This window comes from Chiloscyllium plagiosum, unplaced genomic scaffold (assembly GCF_037043375.1).
Source record: "Chiloscyllium plagiosum isolate Xiang-an unplaced genomic scaffold, Cpla_swu_hap1 HiC_scaffold_11, whole genome shotgun sequence".
Taxonomy (NCBI): Eukaryota; Metazoa; Chordata; class Chondrichthyes; order Orectolobiformes; family Hemiscylliidae; genus Chiloscyllium; species Chiloscyllium plagiosum.
The window spans coordinates 84,693,181-84,715,153 of NW_028270149.1; the positions used below are offsets into that span (position 1 = coordinate 84,693,181).

At 41.3% G+C, this 21,973-nt stretch overlaps 1 protein-coding gene across 2 annotated transcripts in view; it reads right to left on the reverse strand.

Moving 5' to 3' along the window:
* Positions 1-21,973, reverse strand: part of LOC122557065 (FERM domain-containing protein 7-like) — a 69,459-nt gene that overhangs the window by 41,723 nt on the left and 5,763 nt on the right. For both annotated transcript variants that reach the window (XM_043704334.2, XM_043704335.2), the window contains exons 3-4: positions 14,632-14,736; positions 11,611-11,653 (exon numbers count right to left, since the gene is read on the reverse strand). In XM_043704334.2, coding sequence (XP_043560269.2) covers positions 11,611-11,653; positions 14,632-14,736 — 148 coding nt within the window. The remainder of the gene's footprint in view (positions 1-11,610; positions 11,654-14,631; positions 14,737-21,973) is intronic.

Sequence of the window (21,973 nt, forward strand, 5' to 3'; positions counted from 1 at the left end):
ACCCTGTAATCTCCTAACATCCTCCTCACATTCAACCTGCCACCCAGCTTTGTATCATCAGCAAATTTGCTAATATTACTTTTAATACCATCATATATATCATTAATGTATATTGTAAAAAGCTGCGGTACCAGCACTGATCTCTGTGTACCCTACTGGTCACCACCTGCCATTCCGAAAGGGAGCTGTTTATCACTACTCTTTGTTTCCTGTCAGCCAACCAATTTTCAATCCAAGCCAGTATTTTGCCCCCAATACCATGCGCCCTAATTTTGCTCACTAACCTCCTATGTGGGACTTTATCAAAGGCTTTCTGAAAGTCCAGGTACACTACATCCACTGGATCTCCTTTGTCCATCTTCAGAGTTACATCCTCAAAAAATTCCAGAAGATTAGCCAATATGATTTCCCCTTCATAAATCCATGCTGACTCTGACCTATCCAGTTACTACTATCCAGATGTGTCGTAATTTCATCCTTTATAATTGACTCCAGCATCTTTCCCACCACTGAGGTCAGACCAACTGGTCTATAATTCCCTGCTTTCTCTCTCCCTTCTTTCTTAAAACGTGGGACAACATTAGCCACCCTCCAATCCGCAGGAACTGATCCTGAATCTACAGAACATTGGAAAATGATCACCAATGCATCCACGATTTCTAGAGCCACCTCCTTCAGTACCCTGAGATGTAGACCATCAGGCCCTGGGAACTTACCAGCCTTCAGACCTAACAGTCTCTCCAACACCAATTCCTGGCAAATATAAATTCCCATCAGTTCAGGTCCTTCAGCCACTATTATCTCAGGGAGATTGCTTGTGTCTTCCCCAGTGAACACAGATCTGAAGTACCAATTCAACTCTTCTGCCATTTCTTTGTTCCATGTAATATATTCACCTATTTCTGTCTTCAAGGGTCCAATTTTAGTCTTAACCATTTTTTTTTTCCTTTCATATACCCAAAGGGTTAATGCCCTTTGGGGAATGAATCTGGTTCACTAACAGGTTAGAAAAGCACAGCCGGTCAGGCAGCAACCAAGCTGCAGGAGAATTGATTTTTCATGTCCTTTAGGGACTGAGACTGACCTGGTCTGGCCTACATATGACTCCATTTTTATCCATCATTGTCTGATCCTTAATACTAAGGCTGGTGGCACGGTGGCACAGTGGTTAGCACTACTGCCTCATAGCACCAGAAACCTGGGTTCAATTCCTGCCTCAGGCAACTATCAGTGTGGAGTTTGCACATTCTCCCCGTGTCTGTGTGGGTTTACCCTGGGTGCTCCAGTTTCCTCCCACAGTCCAAAAATGTGCAGGTTAGGTGATTTGAGGAGAAAGTGAGGTCTGCAGATGCTGGAGATCAAAGTTGAAACTTTATTGCTGGAACAGCACAGCAGGTCAGGCAGCATCCAGGGAACAGGAGATTCGACGTTTCGGGCACAGGCCCTTCTTCAGGAATGAGCAGAGAGTGTTCAGCAGGAGAAGATAAAAGGTAGGGAGGAGGGACTTGGAGGAGGGGAGTTGGAAATGTGATAGGTGGAAAGAGGTCAAGGTGAGGGTGATAGGTCGGAGTAGGGTGGAGGCGGAGAGGTCAAGAAGAAGACTGCAGGTCAGGAAGGCGGTGCCGGGCTGGAAGGATCCGGCTGAGACAGGGTGGGGGGAGGGGGGATGAAGAAACTGGTGAAGTCCAAGTTCATCCCCTGCGGTTGGAGGGTTCCCAGTCGGAAGATAAGACGCTCCTCCTCCGACCGTCGGGTTGTTGTGATTTGGCGGTGGATGAGTCCAATGACCTGCATATCCTCGGTGGAGTGGGAGGGGGAGTTGAAATGCTGTGCCACAGGTTGGTTGGGTTGGTTCGTCCGGGTGGCCCAGAGGTGCTCTCTGAATCGCTCCGCAAGTAGGCGGCCTGTCTCCCCAATATAGAGGAGGCCACACCGGCTGCAGCGGATGCAGTAGATGATGTGGGTGGAGGTGCAGGTGAATCTGTGGCGGATATGGAAGTTTCCCTTGGGGCCTTGGAGAGAAGTGAGGGGGGAGGTGTGGGCGCAAGTGTTGCACCTCCTGCGGTTGCAAGGGAAGGTGCCGGGAGTGGTGGTTGGGTCGGTGGGGGGTGTGGATCTGACAAGGGAGTCGCGGAGGGAGTGGTCTCTACAGAAAGCTGATAGGGGAGGGGAGGGAAATATATCCTTGGTGCTGGGGTCTGTTTGGAGGTGGCGGAAGTGACGGCGGATGATGCGCTGTACATGGAGATTGGTGGGGTGGTAGGTGAGGACCAGTGGGGTTCTGTCCTGGTGGCGGTTGGAGGGGCGGGGCTCAAGGGCGGAGGAGCGGGAAGTGGAGGAGATGCAGTGGAGGGCACCGTCGACCACGTCGGGGGGTAAATTGCGGTCCTTGAAGAAGGAGGCCATCTGTGTTGTACGTATTTTGAACTGGTCCTCCTGGGAGCAGATGCGGCGGAGACGAAGGAATTGGGAGAATGGGATGGCGTTTTTACAGGGGGCAGGATGGGAGGAGGTGTAGTCCAGGTAGCTGTGGGAGTCGGTAGGTTTGTAGATTTGGCCAAGTTAAATTGCCTGTAGTGTTAGATGTAGGGGAATGGGTCTGGGTGGGTTGCGCTTCAGCGGGTCATTGTGGACTTGTTGGGCTGAAGGGCCTGTTTCCATACTGTAAGTAATCTAATCTACTATCAATTTTAAGTTCTCGGTCCCCTTCTGAGAGTGTTTTTAACTTTATGCCGACAGCAATAAATGTTGCCATAGCCAGCCATGCTCTCATCCAGTGAATTAATTAATTTTTTGAAAACCCAATTTGAATGTCATACACTTTTGGGTTCAGGTCAAGTGGCTCCCTGGCTCCTGATACCCTTCATTTTATATTTATTGAGCCAATATAGTTTCCACCTACTCTTTAAAAAACTTTGTTAAGACAAGTCCTTCTTCTTGTTAAGACTCACTAGTAGTTTAACCTCTTCCACTGTAAGCTGAAGAGGCCCTTAGACACAGTATCGAAAGGAGGGTTGGTGGTAATGAAATAACTCCACAGATTCCAGCATTCCATTGCCAAGTCACCCTTTAGTTACACATGGATTGTCCTTGACACTAATTCAACTTCCTCACTTTCCGAGTCAGCAAGATGTCAGACACTCCTGTTCTTTTCTGTTAGTCAGGGCTCCCTGATTGGACCAGGTTGATAGCCGCATTCAGGGAACTCATATTCTATGAGGTCCACCTGGCTGACCTCGTTACAATCACTACAGTAGAACTCTGCATCATTAGCTACTAGTAGTTAATTCTGCAGCACATAGAAAATCCTGGAGACATACCATTCTACCCAGGAGAAAAATAATTTGGGAAAAGAAGTGAGCTTACCACTTTAAAGACATAGCCACTTTAAGAATACTCAGCCATCAGCTGACAAGCAGTCAGTACAAGTGATGGAATGAGTGGCAGAACAATAGAGGCAGTCCAGGGTACAACCTTCACATCTGAGCTGCAAAGATGCAAAATGAAAGCAGTGTAGGCTGGAAGAGAGGGGAAAAAAACTAGTCACGCTTGGCAATTTGGTGGTCAGTCCTGACTTTAGATTCGGTTAGGAAGTCAGCATTTCAGAGCATAAAGTTAAAAACACTCCCAGAACAAGAACTTAAAATTGACAGTATTAAGGATCAGGTTGCAAAGTATAGAAATAAAAAGAGGAGGACTTAATATTCACAGTGAGCACCACTGGCAAACAACAAACACTGGCAAGCATGGTGACATTAGCAAAGTTGAGGGCAGTGAAATTAATTGATGGCATAGCCACAGCACCAGGAATAATGCAGAGCACAAGTCAGGTGACCAAAAGAGTGATTTAAAAGACTTAGAAGACAGAATTTCACAGAAGAAGACATTAAGAGAATTCTAACACAAATCATAGATTTGGTAGGAAAATATATAAAAGCCACTGTGATTTATTGAGAGAAACACAGCAAGGCATATTTATTAAGCCGTGAAAGCATTCATTTTTCTTGCAATAAAACAGGAGACTGCCATCTTGAAAACAGAAGAGAAAAAGATCTTAAATTACCTGCAGTAGGCAGTAACTCATTACTTTGATCATAATACAATGGTGGGAATATTGCAAGCAAGCAGTAGATATTGCTATTTAGCAGATTTTAAAGCTGTATTAGAAGAAAATCATACAGCATTGCTATATTACAGAGTTTAACAGCCTGTAAAGCTGAGAGATGAAAATAACATTGATTTAGTGCAATATCAAGTGCTTAAAAATCAGAAGATTACACAAAGCATTGAATGCCACGGATTTTAAACAGCATTAAATGAGAAAATTAATTGACAGGAGAAATAACTTTACCTTAATAATTGATTGTAAGAGATGGGTCAAACAGAACACATGATTAGAAATCTTGGAGAAAATTGCTCTTAGGATACGGAATAATTTCAAATTGAAACACTAAATCTCAAGGTGAACAAATAAATACACTATTATCTTCAATAGAACCTACAGCTGATGATAATATAAATTGACAAAATATCAAAGAAGACGCAGATACATCTGTAGAAAGTCTTCAATCTTCTGATAATTACTTTATCTGAAAGCAAATACAACTCTTGAAAAGGTAGAAGAGAAAAGTTCATCATCCAGGAAAATCCAAAGATAATTTTATTTCTACAAATCAGAAGAAAAATGTAATAATGGAGCTTTGAAATCCAAATTCGTAAAAGACAGAATTGATGTTGAAATTTTTGATGTAACTACATCAGACCTATTATCTTCCAAAGAAGATTAGACTTTGGAACATTATTTCATATTGTGCTGGAAAATGAAATGGGAAAGAGTCACTGTCAAATCCTGAGTGGAGAAGAATTTTGTTGTAGGAGACTAATAGAGCCTAGACACTTTATAACATTCACGTACTCAAAAATCATATGTGACTAATCAACTGTCTTATCCAAGCAGTAGATACTAAGATTCAATGTGAAGAAGCACCATAAAAAAAAGTTGCTCAGCTATGACAAAAGAATCTGCTTCTGTAAATCTAGGGGCCAATCTTGGTAGATATGCAGAAGTATGACACAGTTTCAGAGCAGTAAAATGCTTCATGCCTACTCCTACAAAGATGTTAATGTGATAGAGCCACCAGTTTCAGAAAAGGGCTTTCAATACATTCCTAAGTTGGTGACTCAACCAGTTTGGGTTTGACAGAAGTTGTTGAAAAAGCTCAGCAGGTCTAGCAGCATCTGTGGAGAGAAATCAGTTAATGTTTCGGGTCCAGTGACCTTTCCTCAGATGTGATGAGCTTGTTTATGACATTGGACATCTTATTAATTTTAAGTTTGATACATGGTCAAATGCCAGTGTCTTGTCAGAGATTAGCTGTGACTTGCAGACATGGCCCAAGTAGAAATGCATTTAATAGGGAAGGAATGCTGCAGGCAATTCTGCAAAACAAGGAATGTAAGAGAGTTGAAAATATATACATAATTCACAATCAACACTTCTTACTTTTTAGCCTGCACTCGTCTTGACGTCAGTAACCTTGAGGCTCAACTTTGAGGTTCAAATAGCTCCAAGAGAATAACTCGATCGGGATCAAGCCATCATGTTGGATCTGCTTTTGTTTGACGTGAATATAAATGATTTGGATGCAAAGAAAGAAGGCAAGAATATGGTAAGTTTGCAGATGACACATAAAATGGTGATATAGTGGACAGTGAAGAAAGTTATCTAAGATTACAAATGGATCTTGATTAATTGAGTCAATGGGAGTTTAATTTAGATAAATGTGAGGTATTGCATTTTGATAAAACAAACAAGAGCAGAACTTATACCATTAAAAGTTGAACCTTGAGTAGTGTTGTAGAACAGAGAGGCCTAGAGGTTCAAGTACACGCTTTGAAGTTTGCATCAAATGTAGACAGGGTAGTTAAGAAAGCATTTAGCATGCTTGCCTTCATCACTCATTGCTTTGAATACCAGAGTTGGGATGTCATGTTGAGTTTGTTCAGGACATTGGTGAAATCTCTTGTGGAGTATTGTGTCCAGTTCTGGTTGTCCTTTTATAAGAAGGATATAAAATGCTGGAGAGGTTTCAGAATAGATTTACCAGGTTGTTGCTGGGAATGAAGAGTTTGGGTAATAAGGAGAGGCTGGATAGGTTGGGGCTTTTCTCACTGGGGCTTACGAGGGGGGATCTCATTGAAGTTTATAAATCATGAAGGGTATAGATAAGGTGAATGGTAGATGTCTTTTCCCCGAGTGAGGGATTTCAAGACTAAGGGAGATAGTTTTAAGGTGAGAGGAGAAAGATTTAAAAAGGACATGAGGGCCAACTTGTTTTACACAGAGAGTGGTTTGTGTGTGGAATGAACTTCCAGAGGAAGTGGTGGGTGTACATACAGTTACAACATTTAAACGATATTTGGATAAGTGCATGAATAAGAAATGTTTGGAGGCATATGAACCAAGTGCAGGCAAGGACTAGTTTAGTTTGGGAATATGGTTGTCATGAACTGGTTGGACTGATAGGTCTATTTGACTCCATAACTGATCAAAGGCATTGAATGGAATATTTTATAGATTTTCCTAGACTCATGGTAGAACCAAAAAAAGCAGCAATAATCTGTTGTCTGTGTAAGAGAGAGTTAGTTCACTTTAAGAGAGTTCACTTAAATGATTCCATGAGCAGTTTCGATGAAATGTTATGACTCTGCCGGGCAATTATTTCTGATGTGGGTCTGCAGACTGTACACACAGTTAGTCTACTATAATGTCTGATTCATAACTTCCAATGTATTTTACATTTCAAATAAAGGAAACCACAAATGTAATTAATCCGTGATAAGCAATTGATTATTTGACCATTATCATTACTATTACTTACATTTGTATAAGATAATTGTTTCATACTGTCAACAGTAAGAAAATTTGTGACTTTAAAGGTGTGGTGAAAATGTTTTCCATTCCTGCCATCATAGAAGTACCATCTAATGAATGAAGCTTGCCATAAGAAGCACATTCTAAGAACAAGAAATAGTAGTAGATTAGATTACAGTGTGGAAACAGGCCCTTCGGCCCAACAAGTCCACACCGACCCACCACCCACCCAGACCCATTCCCCTGCCCCTAACACTACGGTCAATTCTACACATTTTTGGACTGTGGGAGGAAACTGGAGTCCCCGGAGGAAACTCACACAGACACGGGAAGAATGTGCAAACTCCACACAGTCCGTCGCCTGAGGTGGGAATTGAACCTGGGTCTCTGGTGCTGTGAGGCAGCAGTGCTAACCACTGTGCCACCATGCCACCCACAAATACTTAAGCTAATTGAGGCAACATTAACTGAAGTTATTCAGGCAGCAAAATAGACATAAGAGCAAATTGATACAGTAGATTCGACTTTGTTGCTGGGTACGAAAACAACACAAGCTGAAGAGCAGCATTTCAATCCTTTGTTTATCAAAGAATTATCTGTTTCACTGACAGAGACATGTTAAGTCAGCAGTAATCATCCAGCAACACAACTGAACATGTGATGATGTTCACTTCAGCAGAATCCACAAAGAACAAGATGGCCAAACTACTCAACAATTCAAAACAAAGAGCTTACATGCTTCAACTTGGATGTCTCAGCAGGTTGAACAAAATGGGGATGAGCTGCATTCAATTTCAGAGAAGCCAACCTATGTCCACAGATTCAGGACATGGTCAAAAAAAGATGGAATTATCTGATGTGAAAATCCAGGACATTACAAAGGAGAAAGCACTTGCTTCAACTCAATAGTTGTTTTCCATTATAGTCATTCACGAGACTGAAGGGCACCCAATTGATGTTAGGAGGCAATTATCTAAGTTGGCAGTTCACCTGTGAAGGGAATTCTGGAGATTACAGGTCCTCTAGGTAAGATAATGGACCAACTGTTGAGTGTAACAGGAATGGCATCCTCCACGAAAGATATGCAAAAGATAAAAGAATCTTGCAGTGAAGAAATTCTTCACACAACCTCTGAATCAAAATCAACCGTCCTCAAACCAAAGACTTACCAATCTTCCCAGTCTTTTGAGTACACATTCTGGAAGAACTATGAATCCTCCTGATCGTCTGAATTTGTGAAGTCAGAAATTTGAGGGTGGGGGAGGGGTGCAAGATAGGGTCATGGTAAATAAAGAAGTAGGCATGTACTTAATATATAAATGGTAACTTTGGAGAAAAAGCTTAGAGGGAGACAATGAATAAGGTAATGATTTTGAAAGGGTTAATGTTGGAGGTATTATCTGGTAGTGGTTGATTCCATAATGAAGCCAATAACTATTGCCATTCACAATAACTTCAAAGTTTACTGTTATAACATCCAAGTGCTCTATGTGTTTCACACAGAAAGGAATACCTTTCCTTAAATTTCACACCTGATTAAGGTGACTGATTACCAAAAATAAAACATAGGAAATAGAAAAAACTCGGTACAATAATAAAAGGATGCATGTTGCTAATTTTAAATAATACTTTTTGTATTAATGACTTTCTACTCCACTTGCATTGCTTTGAGATTGTAGACACCCAGTCCTGACTGCTGTGTAAGTGAAGCTCATTTTTCAGAATGCAGCCTTATTCTGGTTATTTGTGATTCTGTACAGTCTTTGCTTCTTTATTTAAAGAAAGGTGTATAAAGAAAGGTGAAAAAAATGCTTTGAAAGCAGTAAAGTGAAGGGTGGGTTATCTTATGAGGAAAGGTTGGACACATTGGCTTGTATCTGCTAGAGTTTAGAAGAGTAAGAGGTGACTTGATTAAAGACGAGATCCTGAATCTAGAAATAGATTGTCTTCATGAGATTTGACTGCTTTGATTTCAAAGATTTGCATAACATTATATTGCAAACCATTTGACATCCTCTGATCTCAATTTGAAAAGCACATTCATGTGTTAAGACAGTATCGTTCCTCAAAATGCATATATCCTGAAGGGTGTGGACAGGGTGGATATGAAAAGGATGTTTCCTCTTGTGGGAGAGTCAAGAACCAGGGGTTCATGGTTAAAAGATAAGCAGTCAGCCATTGAAGGCAGAGATTAGATTAGATTAGATTAGATTACTTACAGTGTGGAAACAGGCCCTTCGGCCCAACAAGTCCACACTGACCTGCTGAAACGTAACCCACCCAGACCCATTCCCCTATATTTACCCCTTCATCTAACACTACGGGCAATTTAGCGTGGCCAATTCGCCTAACCTGCATATTTTTGGACTGTGGGAGGAAACCGGAGCACCCGGAGGAAACCCACGCAGACACGGGGAGAATGTGCAAACTCCACACAGAGAGTCGCCTGAGGCGGGAATTGAATCCGGGTCTCTGGCGCTGTGAGGCGAACCTTTTTTCTCATTGTGGGTCAGAAGTCTTTGGAGTTCAAAAGGCAGAGGAATCAGAGTCTTTGAATGTTTTTCAAGCAAAGATGCAGAGATTGTTGATATGCTAAAGGGAGGAGAGGTTATCAGGGTAGGTGGGAATGCTGAGTCATTAGATCACTAATAACCTTATCTCATAGAGAAGGAAATGTGTTGCTGGAAAAGCGCAGCAGGTCAGGCAGCATCCAGAGAAACGTCGATTCTCCTGTTCCCTGGATGCTGCCTGACCTGCTGCGCTTTTCCAGCAACACATTTCCAGCTCTGATCTCCAGCATCTGCAGACCTCACTTTCTCCTTATCTCATAGAGAAACAGGCTCAAAGGGCCAAGTGGCAAATTTTTGCCCTTAGTGCATGTGTTTGTATGTATCTTTGCCAAGCTCATTACCAAACCGAATAGGGACCTCGTGTGGCACAGTGGTAGTGTCCCTACTCTGGACCATGTGGCCCAGGTTCAAATCCCACATGCTACAGAGGTTGTCCTAATGTCTATGAACAGGTTGATTAGCAAAATAGGTTAAATAACATAGAATACTGTAATGGTGCTACTGCATTTTACTGGCCATAGCAAGGTATATTTACAGGAGCATGCCCACAATAAATTATGGAGACTGTAGCACTGAGTTGGCCCTGAAACCCTGCAATGCTTATTGGTGGGGGTGTTAGTGGGTAGTGCACTGTTGAGGTAGAGACAGTGCTGGAGGGGGTTCTCTAAATACGTGGCTCTGCCATGACAAAGCTGAGCTCTGAAACAGGGTAACTGAGCTACAGAGGAAGCTGCCCCCCTGGCATTGACAGCACTCACCTTCAGTAGGGCTGGAATAAATAGGCAATGTTCAACACAGCACCAAGACGAAACTAAAACAGAAGACAGCAGATGCTGAAAAAGCAAAGCAAACAAGTATCTTCCCCACAAACTTGCTCAAAAATCAAAGTTGGTGGGTGTTCACTACAGCAGTGATACCAGTTCATGGTACACTTGTCAAAGTGACCTTGGTTTAATTTGGTAATTTGGGACCGGCAGCACAGTCAGTGACCAGGAGGTGACAAATCTTTGGTACAGCTCAATGTGTAATCGTGCAGGGTGATTTTTCAAGCTGTGTAGAAGGTAATGTTTCTGAAAGGATTAATTTTCACATTTCATCTGCTGCCCCCATTCTGCTGATCACACACACACACACATACACACACACACTTCTATTCTAGCTTTTGAAAGGAGCAGATATATCTGGACAAGATTCCTAAAGTGCTGCTAACTATACATGAACACATGTAGTTATACATATAATATAATAAACCTTCTTGCTATCTAAGAACAGTGCTTCTCCTGTAGATACTTTACGGTGTGTATCCACTGTCGTGAATTACTAGAGAGACCCAAGAGAAAGAAAAGACAAAGAAAGATTGGTGATCGTGAAGTATTTCAAATGATCCTTACCCAATACTAGAAGAGGCAAATACCACAAGTTACCAATATGATCACCTGGGAAAAAGTTACACAAGCCTCAGAAGTGGCCTATTCAAAGCTAGAAATACACAATAAAACTGCCCTGAGATATCAAGTTGATCTTTGCAAATCAGGAAAGCTAGGATGTCATTAAACCCCAAAGTAAATAATGAAAATGCTTGGCAGGTCAGGTCAGGACTTGAGGAGAGAAAAGCAGAGTTAACATTCCAGGCCAATGACCTTTCATCGGAATCAGAAAAGGTTAGAAATGAACAAAATCTAAATAAATACAGAACAATGGAAAAGGGAGAGAGGAAGGAACAGCGTTAGAAGAATTAGAATAGAGACCACAGTGATTTCATGACAATGACTGTTCCAACAGCTTTAGAACATCCTCTCATAATTGTGCTCCTCCTAGAGATTGTAGATTCTTATTTCAGTCACAGCTTCTGATGAAAGTAAACTGAATGAATCACCCCTATATTTAAACTCCACTAGACTGTAAGAACCCTCCCTTGTTCCACCGAAGCTGAAATTTAAACTTGTCCTTCTGTAACAATAGATTAAACATGTGAATATGTTGCCAGAAGCACAGTTTCTTATTCTCATTGTATTTGGCTGTGATTCTTACTTTCACAATGTCTCTGGTACTCTAGGGGCTTTACATTGACAATTTGTGTTATGACTGATAAGTTCCACACTAGTTCCTATACAGAGCAAGATCGTGTTTGGTCAGAGGTACTTTAGAAATGTGCACATTACTCACCTTTGATTTGTTTTAGAACAGGTTTTAAGAGATCCAACCAAACCTGCAATTAGCACAGAGATCCAAATCAGAATGGTGTGGCAGGATAGAGAGTGGATACATTTATACACAATATAACTGGGTCACTTCACTTCAAAATAAACGCTCCCACTGAGTAACAGGCCTGTGTGGTGTGTTACAGGATGAAGGCCCTCCAGTGGTTTCCTGGTCCATTTGATTTTATTTTAGCTGGGCAAAGGTGGGGGACCTAAAGCATTCTGAGAGCCATCACGTCAGTGAAATGAATGGGGCAGGAACTCAGACCCAGCACCAATTTCCGAGCAATAGATGGTCTATTTTGGATTGCAACTGCTGACCCTCAAGTGCACAGTCTGAGAATTTTCTTAGTGGTGACAGAGGCATCCTCAGCAGAAGATGACAAGTTTTAGATCACAGGATTCTGACATTGACCTGTGCACTGGAAAATAGCACGGGCAGGAATTTCAATCCATCATTTATGGCTTTAAATTTTTTTTTTAGGAATGGAGTCTTTTGACCTTCCGATAGCATCTCAGATTCCATTTCCATAGCTAACTGATACTTAATTGGTGCATAATTAAATCTTCAGTTCATGCAGGGGACTTGTTACAATGTAACACAAGAACATTTGGAAGTGGATGTTAGTGCTATGGTTTCAGGCTATTTTCTGTTCTGCCTGGTCCATTGGAACATAGGGGGAAGAAAGGCCCTGAGGTGGCAGTATCTTGGAATCTTCTCCATCTGAAAACTTTCAATCCAGCACAGCAGACACTTCTTGATCATCTTGAACTGTGGAATGCTACCAATCCTTCATTGATGAATAACTCAGCCATAAATGAAAGATAAATCCTTTGTTATTTTTGGGAGTGTTGTTTATTCTATGTTTGAAGAGGAAGGATTGTAGCATTGAACATGGGTCAATTTCCTATCATTATTTTACAAATACTATTCCAGCAATTTTCCCTAAACCTAGCAATAAACAGACAGTGTTGGGTTTGGGTTAAGATATGACCTGACACAAATGTAAGTCAGCACTCTCTATAGTCAAAAAATAGCCTCCTAGAGTCAGGGACAGGGTCCATAGACTAAACCTAGAATCAATAATGCATTTAGACATGATTCAAAATGGGCATAGAGTGGAGGAAAGAACATTCTTGAAAACTTTAAGGCTGTTTTGATGCCCTCACCAATATTTCTCCGTCTACCAACACTACCAAAAACAAATTTATTGGCTGTTAAACTTCTAACCATTGTCAGATCATGCTGTGCATCCTATGACTGACACATACACAACAACAATATGCATCGGACTAGTTCAAAATGTTTAAAAGATTTTACCTCTTGCCTGATAGATGCAATAACCTGCCACACCAAAATATTTCTTACGTCTTTTAAATATTTCACGAGTCCATTTCTTTAAAAAGCAATATTTATGCAAAGTAATCATTAATTATTTAGCACTTTCATATCACCAAACAAAACAAAAAAAAGCTGTTTAATATAGTGAACTGTTTTGCGAGGCAGGTTAGAGCTCATGGAATAAAAAGGATCGTAACAACATGGATACATAACAGGGCAAGTGACAGGAAACAGAGTGGTGGTGAACAGTTGTTTTGTAAACTGGGGGAAGTTTTATAGTGGAGTTCCACAGGAGCTGTTGTTGAGAACCTTGCTGTTCCTGACATATATTTGGCCTTTGCGTACAGATCACAATTACAAAAATTGCAGATGATACAAAATTTGGAAGCATTATAAGCCATAAAGAGGACAGAGAATATTTGAAAAGGACATTTAAGAGTGGTGGAATAGTTGATTGGTGGACAATTGGAAGGTACAATTTAATACACAGGAGTGTAGACTGATTTATTTTAGTAGGAGGAACATGGAGGGGCAATAGAAAATAAAGCAGGCAAAAGTGAGGACTGCAGATGCTGGAAATCAGAGTCTAGATTAGAGTGGTGCTCGAATAGCACAGCAGGTCAGGCAGCATCCAAAGAACAGGAAAATCGTCGTTTCGGGCAAAAGCCCTTTATCAGGAATGGAGCCATGGGTTCAGCATCTATTCCTGATGAAGGGCTTTTGCCCGAAACGTCGATTTTCCTGCTCCTCAGATGCTGCCTGACCTGCTGTGTTTTTCCACCACAACTCTAATCTAGACAATAGAAAATAAAGCACTATTCAAAAGGAGTTGCAGGTGCAGTGGGATCTTAGTGTACACGTGCAGAAATCATTGAAGGCTACAGACAGCACAGTCAATAAAGCATATAGAATAAAGCATATAGAATACAGTAATTTATAAATAGAGATGTAGGGTACCAAAGTAAGGAATTGCTTTGCCCTAGGTTCGACATCCAGTTCTGAGCACCAGCTTTAAGGAGGGTGTGAAAACACTGGGAAAAGATTCACGAGAATATTTCCAGGGATGAGCACCTTCAGTCGTGTGGATAGATTAAAGAAGTTGGGATCCTTCTCCTCAAAGAAGAGAAGATTGAAAACAGGTTTATAGATATTTTCAAAATTGTGACGAGACTAGACAAAGCAGATAGGGATACATTGTTCCCATTGGCAGAAGGATTACGAACCAGAGGGCTCACATTGAAGGTCATTAGAAACAAGAAACACCAGGGTCATAAGGAGAACTGATTCTGTGCAGAGAGTTGCTAGTTTCTGGAATGGACTGCGTGGGAGTGTGGTGGAGGCAACTTTTATTGTGACATCGTTTGAAAGAGGTTGAATCATTATCTTCAAAGCTACGGGAAAGTGATTTTTGTGTTGCACCACGTGAAATGCTCCTACAGAGAGCTGGTATGAATATGATGGACCAAATGGCCTCCTTATGTGCTGTAACCATTCCGTTATTCTTTGATTTTCCATTGCATACCTCTCCAATCCTAGAATTTCACAACATAGGAGGAGCCATTCAGTCCATCATACCCATGCTCTGAACTAACAAGTTCCTCTCAATTAACAAAGTTTGGGGAGACAGAGTTGGCCATTGCTCACCATATTCCCAGAGCGATTGTTGAACTCCATTCCAAAGTAATCCTCCTCAACAAGGTTCAGGCGTTGGCAGACACAATCGAAAAGGGTCTTTCCCGTGGCTTTTTGCTGGGGAAAGGTCACATGAAGAAATACTACCTGTGAGTCTGTATTAGTTCAGCAGTGCTAAAGAGCTCTGGGCATTCATTACCAGAGAGATGCTGGCAAACTTCATAACACCATAAGGACATTAACCGGGGTCACCAAGGAATGAGCAAGCTCCATTCTAGTGTGAAATTGGTTTGCTTTGCTGTGAGAGATCTGTTTTATATTGGTTACACAGACATAACTTCTATTCGGAGGTATTTGCAAATTGATGAATCAATGAACTTGAGGTGGGGGGTTTTAATTCCTGTGTTCACCAGGTTTTATCACACATTGGTTTTGATCAGAGACTGACCAGACCAGAGCAGAAAGCACTGCCAATATTGGTTACATGGTACATCTATCAATGTAATGAGCCTTAAACTGGTTGTAGCTCCAGGTAGTCCCAGCAAGTGGAAACTACTGTGTCAGCTCTGGATTGACATCCAGTGGGATACTCCTGTCTGGTGCCTCCATGGTGTAGGACAACCCCTGCTCTCTGGGCTGGTATAAGCAAAGTTCCAGCTACCTGAAGGAGGGCTCATGCCATGGCCAGTCAGACTCTTAATTAGCTTACGGCTCCTGCCAGTGTTGATGGTACAGGACCGAAGAGGCTGAATGGCCTCACCAAATCCCTGAGCCAATGTGCATGTGTGTGTGCGCTTGTGAGTGTGTGTGTGTATGCGACATACACATTGTCTTGTTTTTTTTCCATATGCAGATTCCTGGTGTGGCTTAACTGCTATCTTTTCAGACACTTGCCAAGTTGTGGAGTGTGTAGGCCTAGCTGATGGTTTAAGTACATTAATACATTCACTCAACCTGTGGACATTTCCAGGAACTATATATATATTTGAATAAGTCACTCCCAAAATCTTGTAAACTATTCAACTAAAATACTTTGGAAGATTGGGTCATCCCACAGTCCAAATACTACACACATTTACACAACATTTCCTTTCTCTCCCTGAAAATGCTTTCTAACCTCAGGCATTGACTGTTGACAGACAACATAATAACTGCATTTCAACTGAAGTCTGCCTCTGCACCAGCCAGATGCAATAAAAGATGGTGGCTGATTTATTTTATCTTTGTAGGGATGTCCCAGGGGTGTTTCCTTGTCATATGAAAGTAAAGAACTAGTGGGAGGTATATCAGGAGTATATCATTAAGGCTCTCATTATTTGTTTTGTTAAAACACTGTGATTAATTCAGCCTGTGATCTATGTCAGACTGGACTTTTCTTAAAGTCACTGTATTTGTGTTTAGCCAGCCCATCCATGTCAGCTGGTAACCAAACTAGTCATTAATGTGTCTAAATGAATAATAACTATAATTCCACACAACGCAAGACGCTTTAACAAGCTAAACAAAACAGCAGCTATTTATCAGTAATCAGCCCACAGCAGTTGCAGAAGCTCTAGCTTAGCATTTTCAAGGGGCTCTCTATATTTCTTTGATCTGTCTACTCCCATTACTAAGAGAGATATCCCTTAGTGGTTACATAAACAAAGTCATCCTAATTTTAATGTATTTTAGCTTTTGAAGATAGCAAATCCATTTAAAGCAGTTGAATGTGGATTCAAAAGCAGGCCAGAATACCTAATCTTGATTTGTTTTTTTCATTTGCAAGTATGATTTACATTACTTTCCTTTATGTTTTTAAAAGCGCGAAGGACAGAAGTGATGCTTCTATTGTACAGAATTTTAGTCAGTAACTGCTTTTTGAACATCCACCTCAGGAAGCAGTTATTGGTCTTAGGGGGGGACAGGAAATAATCACTAGGCTGATAGGAGGATTTAATTGGTTAAAATATAAGGAAGGGTTGCAAATCCAAGATACATACCGTATGAATCAGATTCCCTTGTCTTGGAAGGTCCAAGAAAGATTGATGAGGTTAAAATGATTATGGAATATACCAGGTTGGGTAAAAGAAATTAGTTCCTCTGGAGCAGACAGACTAGAATGAGGGAACAAAATCTTAAAAGTAAAATTATAACTGATATCAAAAGGGTACATGTGGGTTAATCAAATGGGGAAGGGACCCTTTCTCAGCCAAATAAATGAAAAGTCAAACAATCCCACTCAGTGTAATCATAGTTTAATTCAATATAATTTATCATCAATTGGATTAATCATGGTTTTATTTTGGAGTGGGGAGAATAATTTGGGAGGTGTCGCAGAAGATAGAATTGGAGGAAAGCAGAGGCTGAATGTTCACAAACAAAAGAGGCGCTATGCCATTTTGGAAATGGTCCTGGGGTTCTGAAAGTGGAGTCTCATCCGAACACAGCACTCATAGAGTCACAGCACAAAAGCAAATCCCTTCTGTCCAACTCTTTCATAGGTATCCTAAACTAACGTAGTCCCACTTGCCAGCATTTGGCCCATATCCTTCCTTTTTTACTCATTTACTCATCCAGATGCCTTTTAAATATTGTAATTATACCAGCTATTCCAGCAGGGGACTGGGGGCAATGGGAGCAGGTTCCAAATTGAGCAAATGTGGTTCATGGGAGCAGCTGCCTGTATTAAAAAGCAACTGCCTCCAGACACATGTGATCTTCAATGGTGTGGAGTGGGCAACACCAAGAATGGAGATATGACCTGACATGAGCATGTCGAAACTTTGCAGAATTGTTTGGATAGATCAAGTCAAAAATCACATGGGTTGTAGTTCAACAGGTTGATTTGAAACCACAAGCTTTCGGAGCTCCCTGCTCCTTCGGGGGCTCCGAAAGCTTGTCGTTTCAAATAAACCTGTTAGACTACAACCCGGTGACATGTGATGTTTGACTTTGTCTAGCCTAGTCCAACACCGGCACCTCCACATTTTGAATAGATACTGTACTGTTTTGGAGAGATAATATACCCCTTTCGATATGGTCCTGGGACAACTTTGAATATGTCTGGTGCCCTTTCAGAGATGCTAGATGCACTTGATTGTTAAAAGTGGGCATGGATATGTGTTAAAAATACATAATTTCATTGGAACACTAAAAACTAACGGTCATAAAGAACTGCAAAGATGTCAAGGCTTTTAAAATTGCTACCCTTAAAATACTTGAAGAGAAAACTGTCTAGGGTATTTTTTTTAAATTGCTTTCTATTAGCCTCCTGTTAACATAAATTTAAGGATTACCATTGTTGAATTCATGTCAAATGACTAATTTCCATAGCCTTCAATAATCACAGCAGGCTGTCTGCCATTTCAAGTTTGAGTGATTGCTACAACAGATTATAAACTCTTTAAAACAAGAATATTAATTATAATGCTTGTTTTAATTAGGCATTAAAAGAAATTAAATGCAGTGAATTTTTTTTAAAAACCAATGAGATTGTGTTTTTTGGAACAGTGGATTTTTCAACATTTAAAAAAAAATTGACCTCATCTTGGATCGCTCTCATCTTGAGAGCAACCCAAGGTAGCTAATGGATGAGTTGATATTTTAAGAAAAAGGGTATAGCATGGTGTGTAGGGGACATGCGTTAGTTCTAAATTGACATAGTGGCCATGCATGAATACAGGAGTGAGGAATTGAGGAGGGTGGTGAGAGTTGAAGGGCATTTTTGTTGTTTTAGTGCTTTTTAAGAAAATCTCAGACAAGGTGCTATGGCAGCGAGACTAGCCTTCCACTTAATGCAGTGACCTTTGAACCTTTTCCAGGTTCTTGATGACATGTGGAATAAAAAACCAAACATTCGGGGAAAATCTCCCCAGGTCAGCTTTTCAAATCCAGCACACTGCATTCCCAACCCTGAGAATGAAGTCGCAGTCTGCAGTTCTTGGAAAGTTGTCAGGATGGAGAATGTTACAGAGATCAACAAGGAGACAGAATCATGTGAGAATGGGATTTTTTACATTTTTTGACCAGCGTTTTGCAATCCTCTCTGGTTACAGGCGTGTTGCCAGGGGGCTGGAGAACAGCTAATACTGTATCATTGTTTAAGCAGGGCAGAAGAAAAATAGCTAATTGCTAATGCAAAGGTTAGATGAATTAGCTGTGCAAAAATGTAGGGTTACAGGGATAGAGTAGGGAGTTGGGAGCTCTTTGGAGGGTCACATGGACTCAATGGGCAGAATTACCTGCTTCTACACTGTATGAATTCTATGACTCTATGACTCTATGATACACAGGTCAAGTCTTGAAGGGTGACAAATTCTCAGAAAACATTCTAAAAGAAACATGAGTTTAGAAAGGCAGAAATTAATCTAGGATAATTAGATTAGATTTTTTTTTAGATTAGATTACTTACAGTGTGGAAACAGGCCCTTCGGCCCAACAAGTCCACACCGACCCGCCGAAGCGCAACCCACCCATACCCCTACATTTACCCCTTTAACCTAACACTACGGGCAATTTAGCATGGCCAATTCACCTGACCCGCACATTTTTGGATTGTGGGAGGAAACCGGAGCACCCGGAGGAAACCCACGCAGACACGGGGAGAACGTGCAAACTCCACACAGTCAGTCGCCTGAGTCGGGAATTGAACCCGGGTCTCTGGCGCTGTGAGGCAGCAGTGCTAACCACTGTGCCACCGTGCCGCCCATAATCTGCATAGCTTTGTTAGAGGGAGGCCATGTTTGATCATTTTTTTTCAGGCAAGTAAGTGAAGTTGAAGAGAGTAGCACGACAGATGTAGTCGACAAGCATTTAGGCACTATTTTTGATGAAGTAACATTTGGCTGATTGATTGAAAACTCATGAAGTCAAAGGGATTTTTAAAAAAATCATGGGCTGAAGGCATCACTGGCTAGGCAGCACTTATTATCCATCCCTAACTGCCTATAGGACACTTAAGAGACAACCACTTTGCTGTGGATCTTGAGTCACATGTAGGTCAGACCAGGTAAGGGTGGCAGTTTCCTTCCCGAAAGGATGTTAGTGAACCAACAATGGACAACAGTTTCATGATCATCATTCTGTCCATTCCATTAGTACAGTCTTGTTGTCTACAGCTTTGTTCCTCATGATAAATCCACAAGCAATTTTCATATCAACTGCAAACTTCTTAATCCTGTCCCCTGTATTTAGTTTTAAATCATTGATGTGTTGCAGGAAAAGTAACGGACCCTGTACTGAACCGTGTGGCATCCCACTGGAAACAGCCTTCCTGTCAGAGAAACATCTGGTGTCATATCTTCAGCATCAAAGTACAAAACCAAATTGGGACTGAGCTTTTCATAAGTGGAGGTGATGGCCCAATAGTAGTTTCACTGGACTGCTAATTCAGAGATGCAGGTGATATTCTGGGGATCTGGGCTTGAATCCCACTATGATCCCACCATGGGCTCCCTATTACCCACTGAACTTGGATGCAAATTTTGTGTGCATGAGGACTCCCAAATCTGTCAATGCTGCAACTTTCTGCAGTCTTAATCCATTTAAATAATATGAAGCTATTCTATTCTACCTGCCAAAGTGCATGACCTCACATTTTCCTATATTATATCTCATCTGCTAAATTTTTGCCCACTCACTTACTCTGTCTACATCCCTCTGCAGAATCTTCATGTCATTTTCACCACTTGCTTTTCCATCGCATGTCATCTGCAAACTTGGCTTTCATATAATCACTTTCCTCATCCAAGTCAATAACATATATAATTGTGGCCTCAGCACTGACCCCTGTAGTACTCCACTAGTTATAGGTTACCATCCTGAAAATTCTGCCACTCTGTGTTCTATTAGTTAACCAATCCTATATCCATGCTGATATACCACCTTCAACAGGAGAGATTGGATAGACTGGGGCTATTTCTCTTGAATGAAAGAAACCGAGGGGTAGAAAGTTATGTGATGCTTAGATACAGTGAATGGAATGTACCTAGACTACCTCCCCCGCACGTGCCTCCCCACCCCCCCCCCCCCCCCCCCCAGTGAAGAGGTCATTAATTATATGGCACACTTTAAAGAAATTGGTAAATAGATTAGAGGGAAGATGAGATAAAATGTTTCACTCAGAGGATGTTGGGGTTTTGGAATTGTGTGAAAGTTATAGAGGCAAAAATCCTTATTGAATTGTAAGAAAATACATGGATATGTATTTGAAATGCAGTAACCTACAACAGGAACCACTATAGTTGAAGAATGCAATTAGACTATATAGCTCTTTCTCAGTCAGTACGGCATGATGGGCTGAATGGCTCCCTGTTGCATGAAAGTTTTTCTATGCTTTCTAAATTTAACAGAAAACACAGAACAGTGCTTGGAGCAAAGAGGACCATTAAATAAATTGAATTAATCCATCAGTACGTTTATTGTTAATGTGCAAAAGTAGAGTCAGGTCCATTATTGACAGAGCCATGCTGCTATCATTGGTTGGACTCCACTTACCAAAAGAAAACACACAATATTACCAGTAGTGCCCACTGCTCACCTCACAGTGACAGCTTGTTGACAAAAGGCAGGACCAGCTGGAGTATCCTAAGGGCCTTCATCTTGAAAGCTCTATTGTGTAATGCACAACAAAAGTGGATTCTCATGGATTTGTGCTGTTCTCATTTTTGAATTTGATCAAAGGGTTTACAGGCAGGAATCCAGGGAAGAATGTTCTGTGAAATTATTGCTTTTTGTATGATAAAGACCAACACCAAAGCCCAAAAAGGAAATGTTTGTCCAACAATCTTCTTCTTGATATTTTAATCCAGCAGTTGAGCTTTTATGTCAATGGGGCTGCAGTCTTTGCTTGGAGAGGGGAGTGACGAGCATCATCCAAATGGCGATAAAATTAATGCTGGGAAATTGTGAGGACCAGGCGCCATGGCAAGGCAGCTACTGACAAAGGTGACAGAGATGAGACAAGCAAGGGACTCAATCACATACTGTCTCACACACACACACTCATACATATGAATACACGCACACATACACACACATTCATACAAACTCACACATGCACATGAACACATATACACTCACACTCATACATACACACATAAACACACATACAAATGGACACTCGTGAACACAAATATGAAAATGTATGCATGCACATGAATGCGCAGACTCACACACACATAAACATACATGAATACTCGCATGCGCTGAAAATTATGGGTAGAGTGGAATGGGGGACCAGGCTGCTCATAAGGAATTCACATGGAGTGGCATGGTGGCTCAGTGGTTAGCATAGCTGCTTCACAGCACTAGGGATCCAGGTTCGATCCCAGCCTCGAGAGACTGTCTGTGTGGAGTTTGCACATTCTCCCCGTGT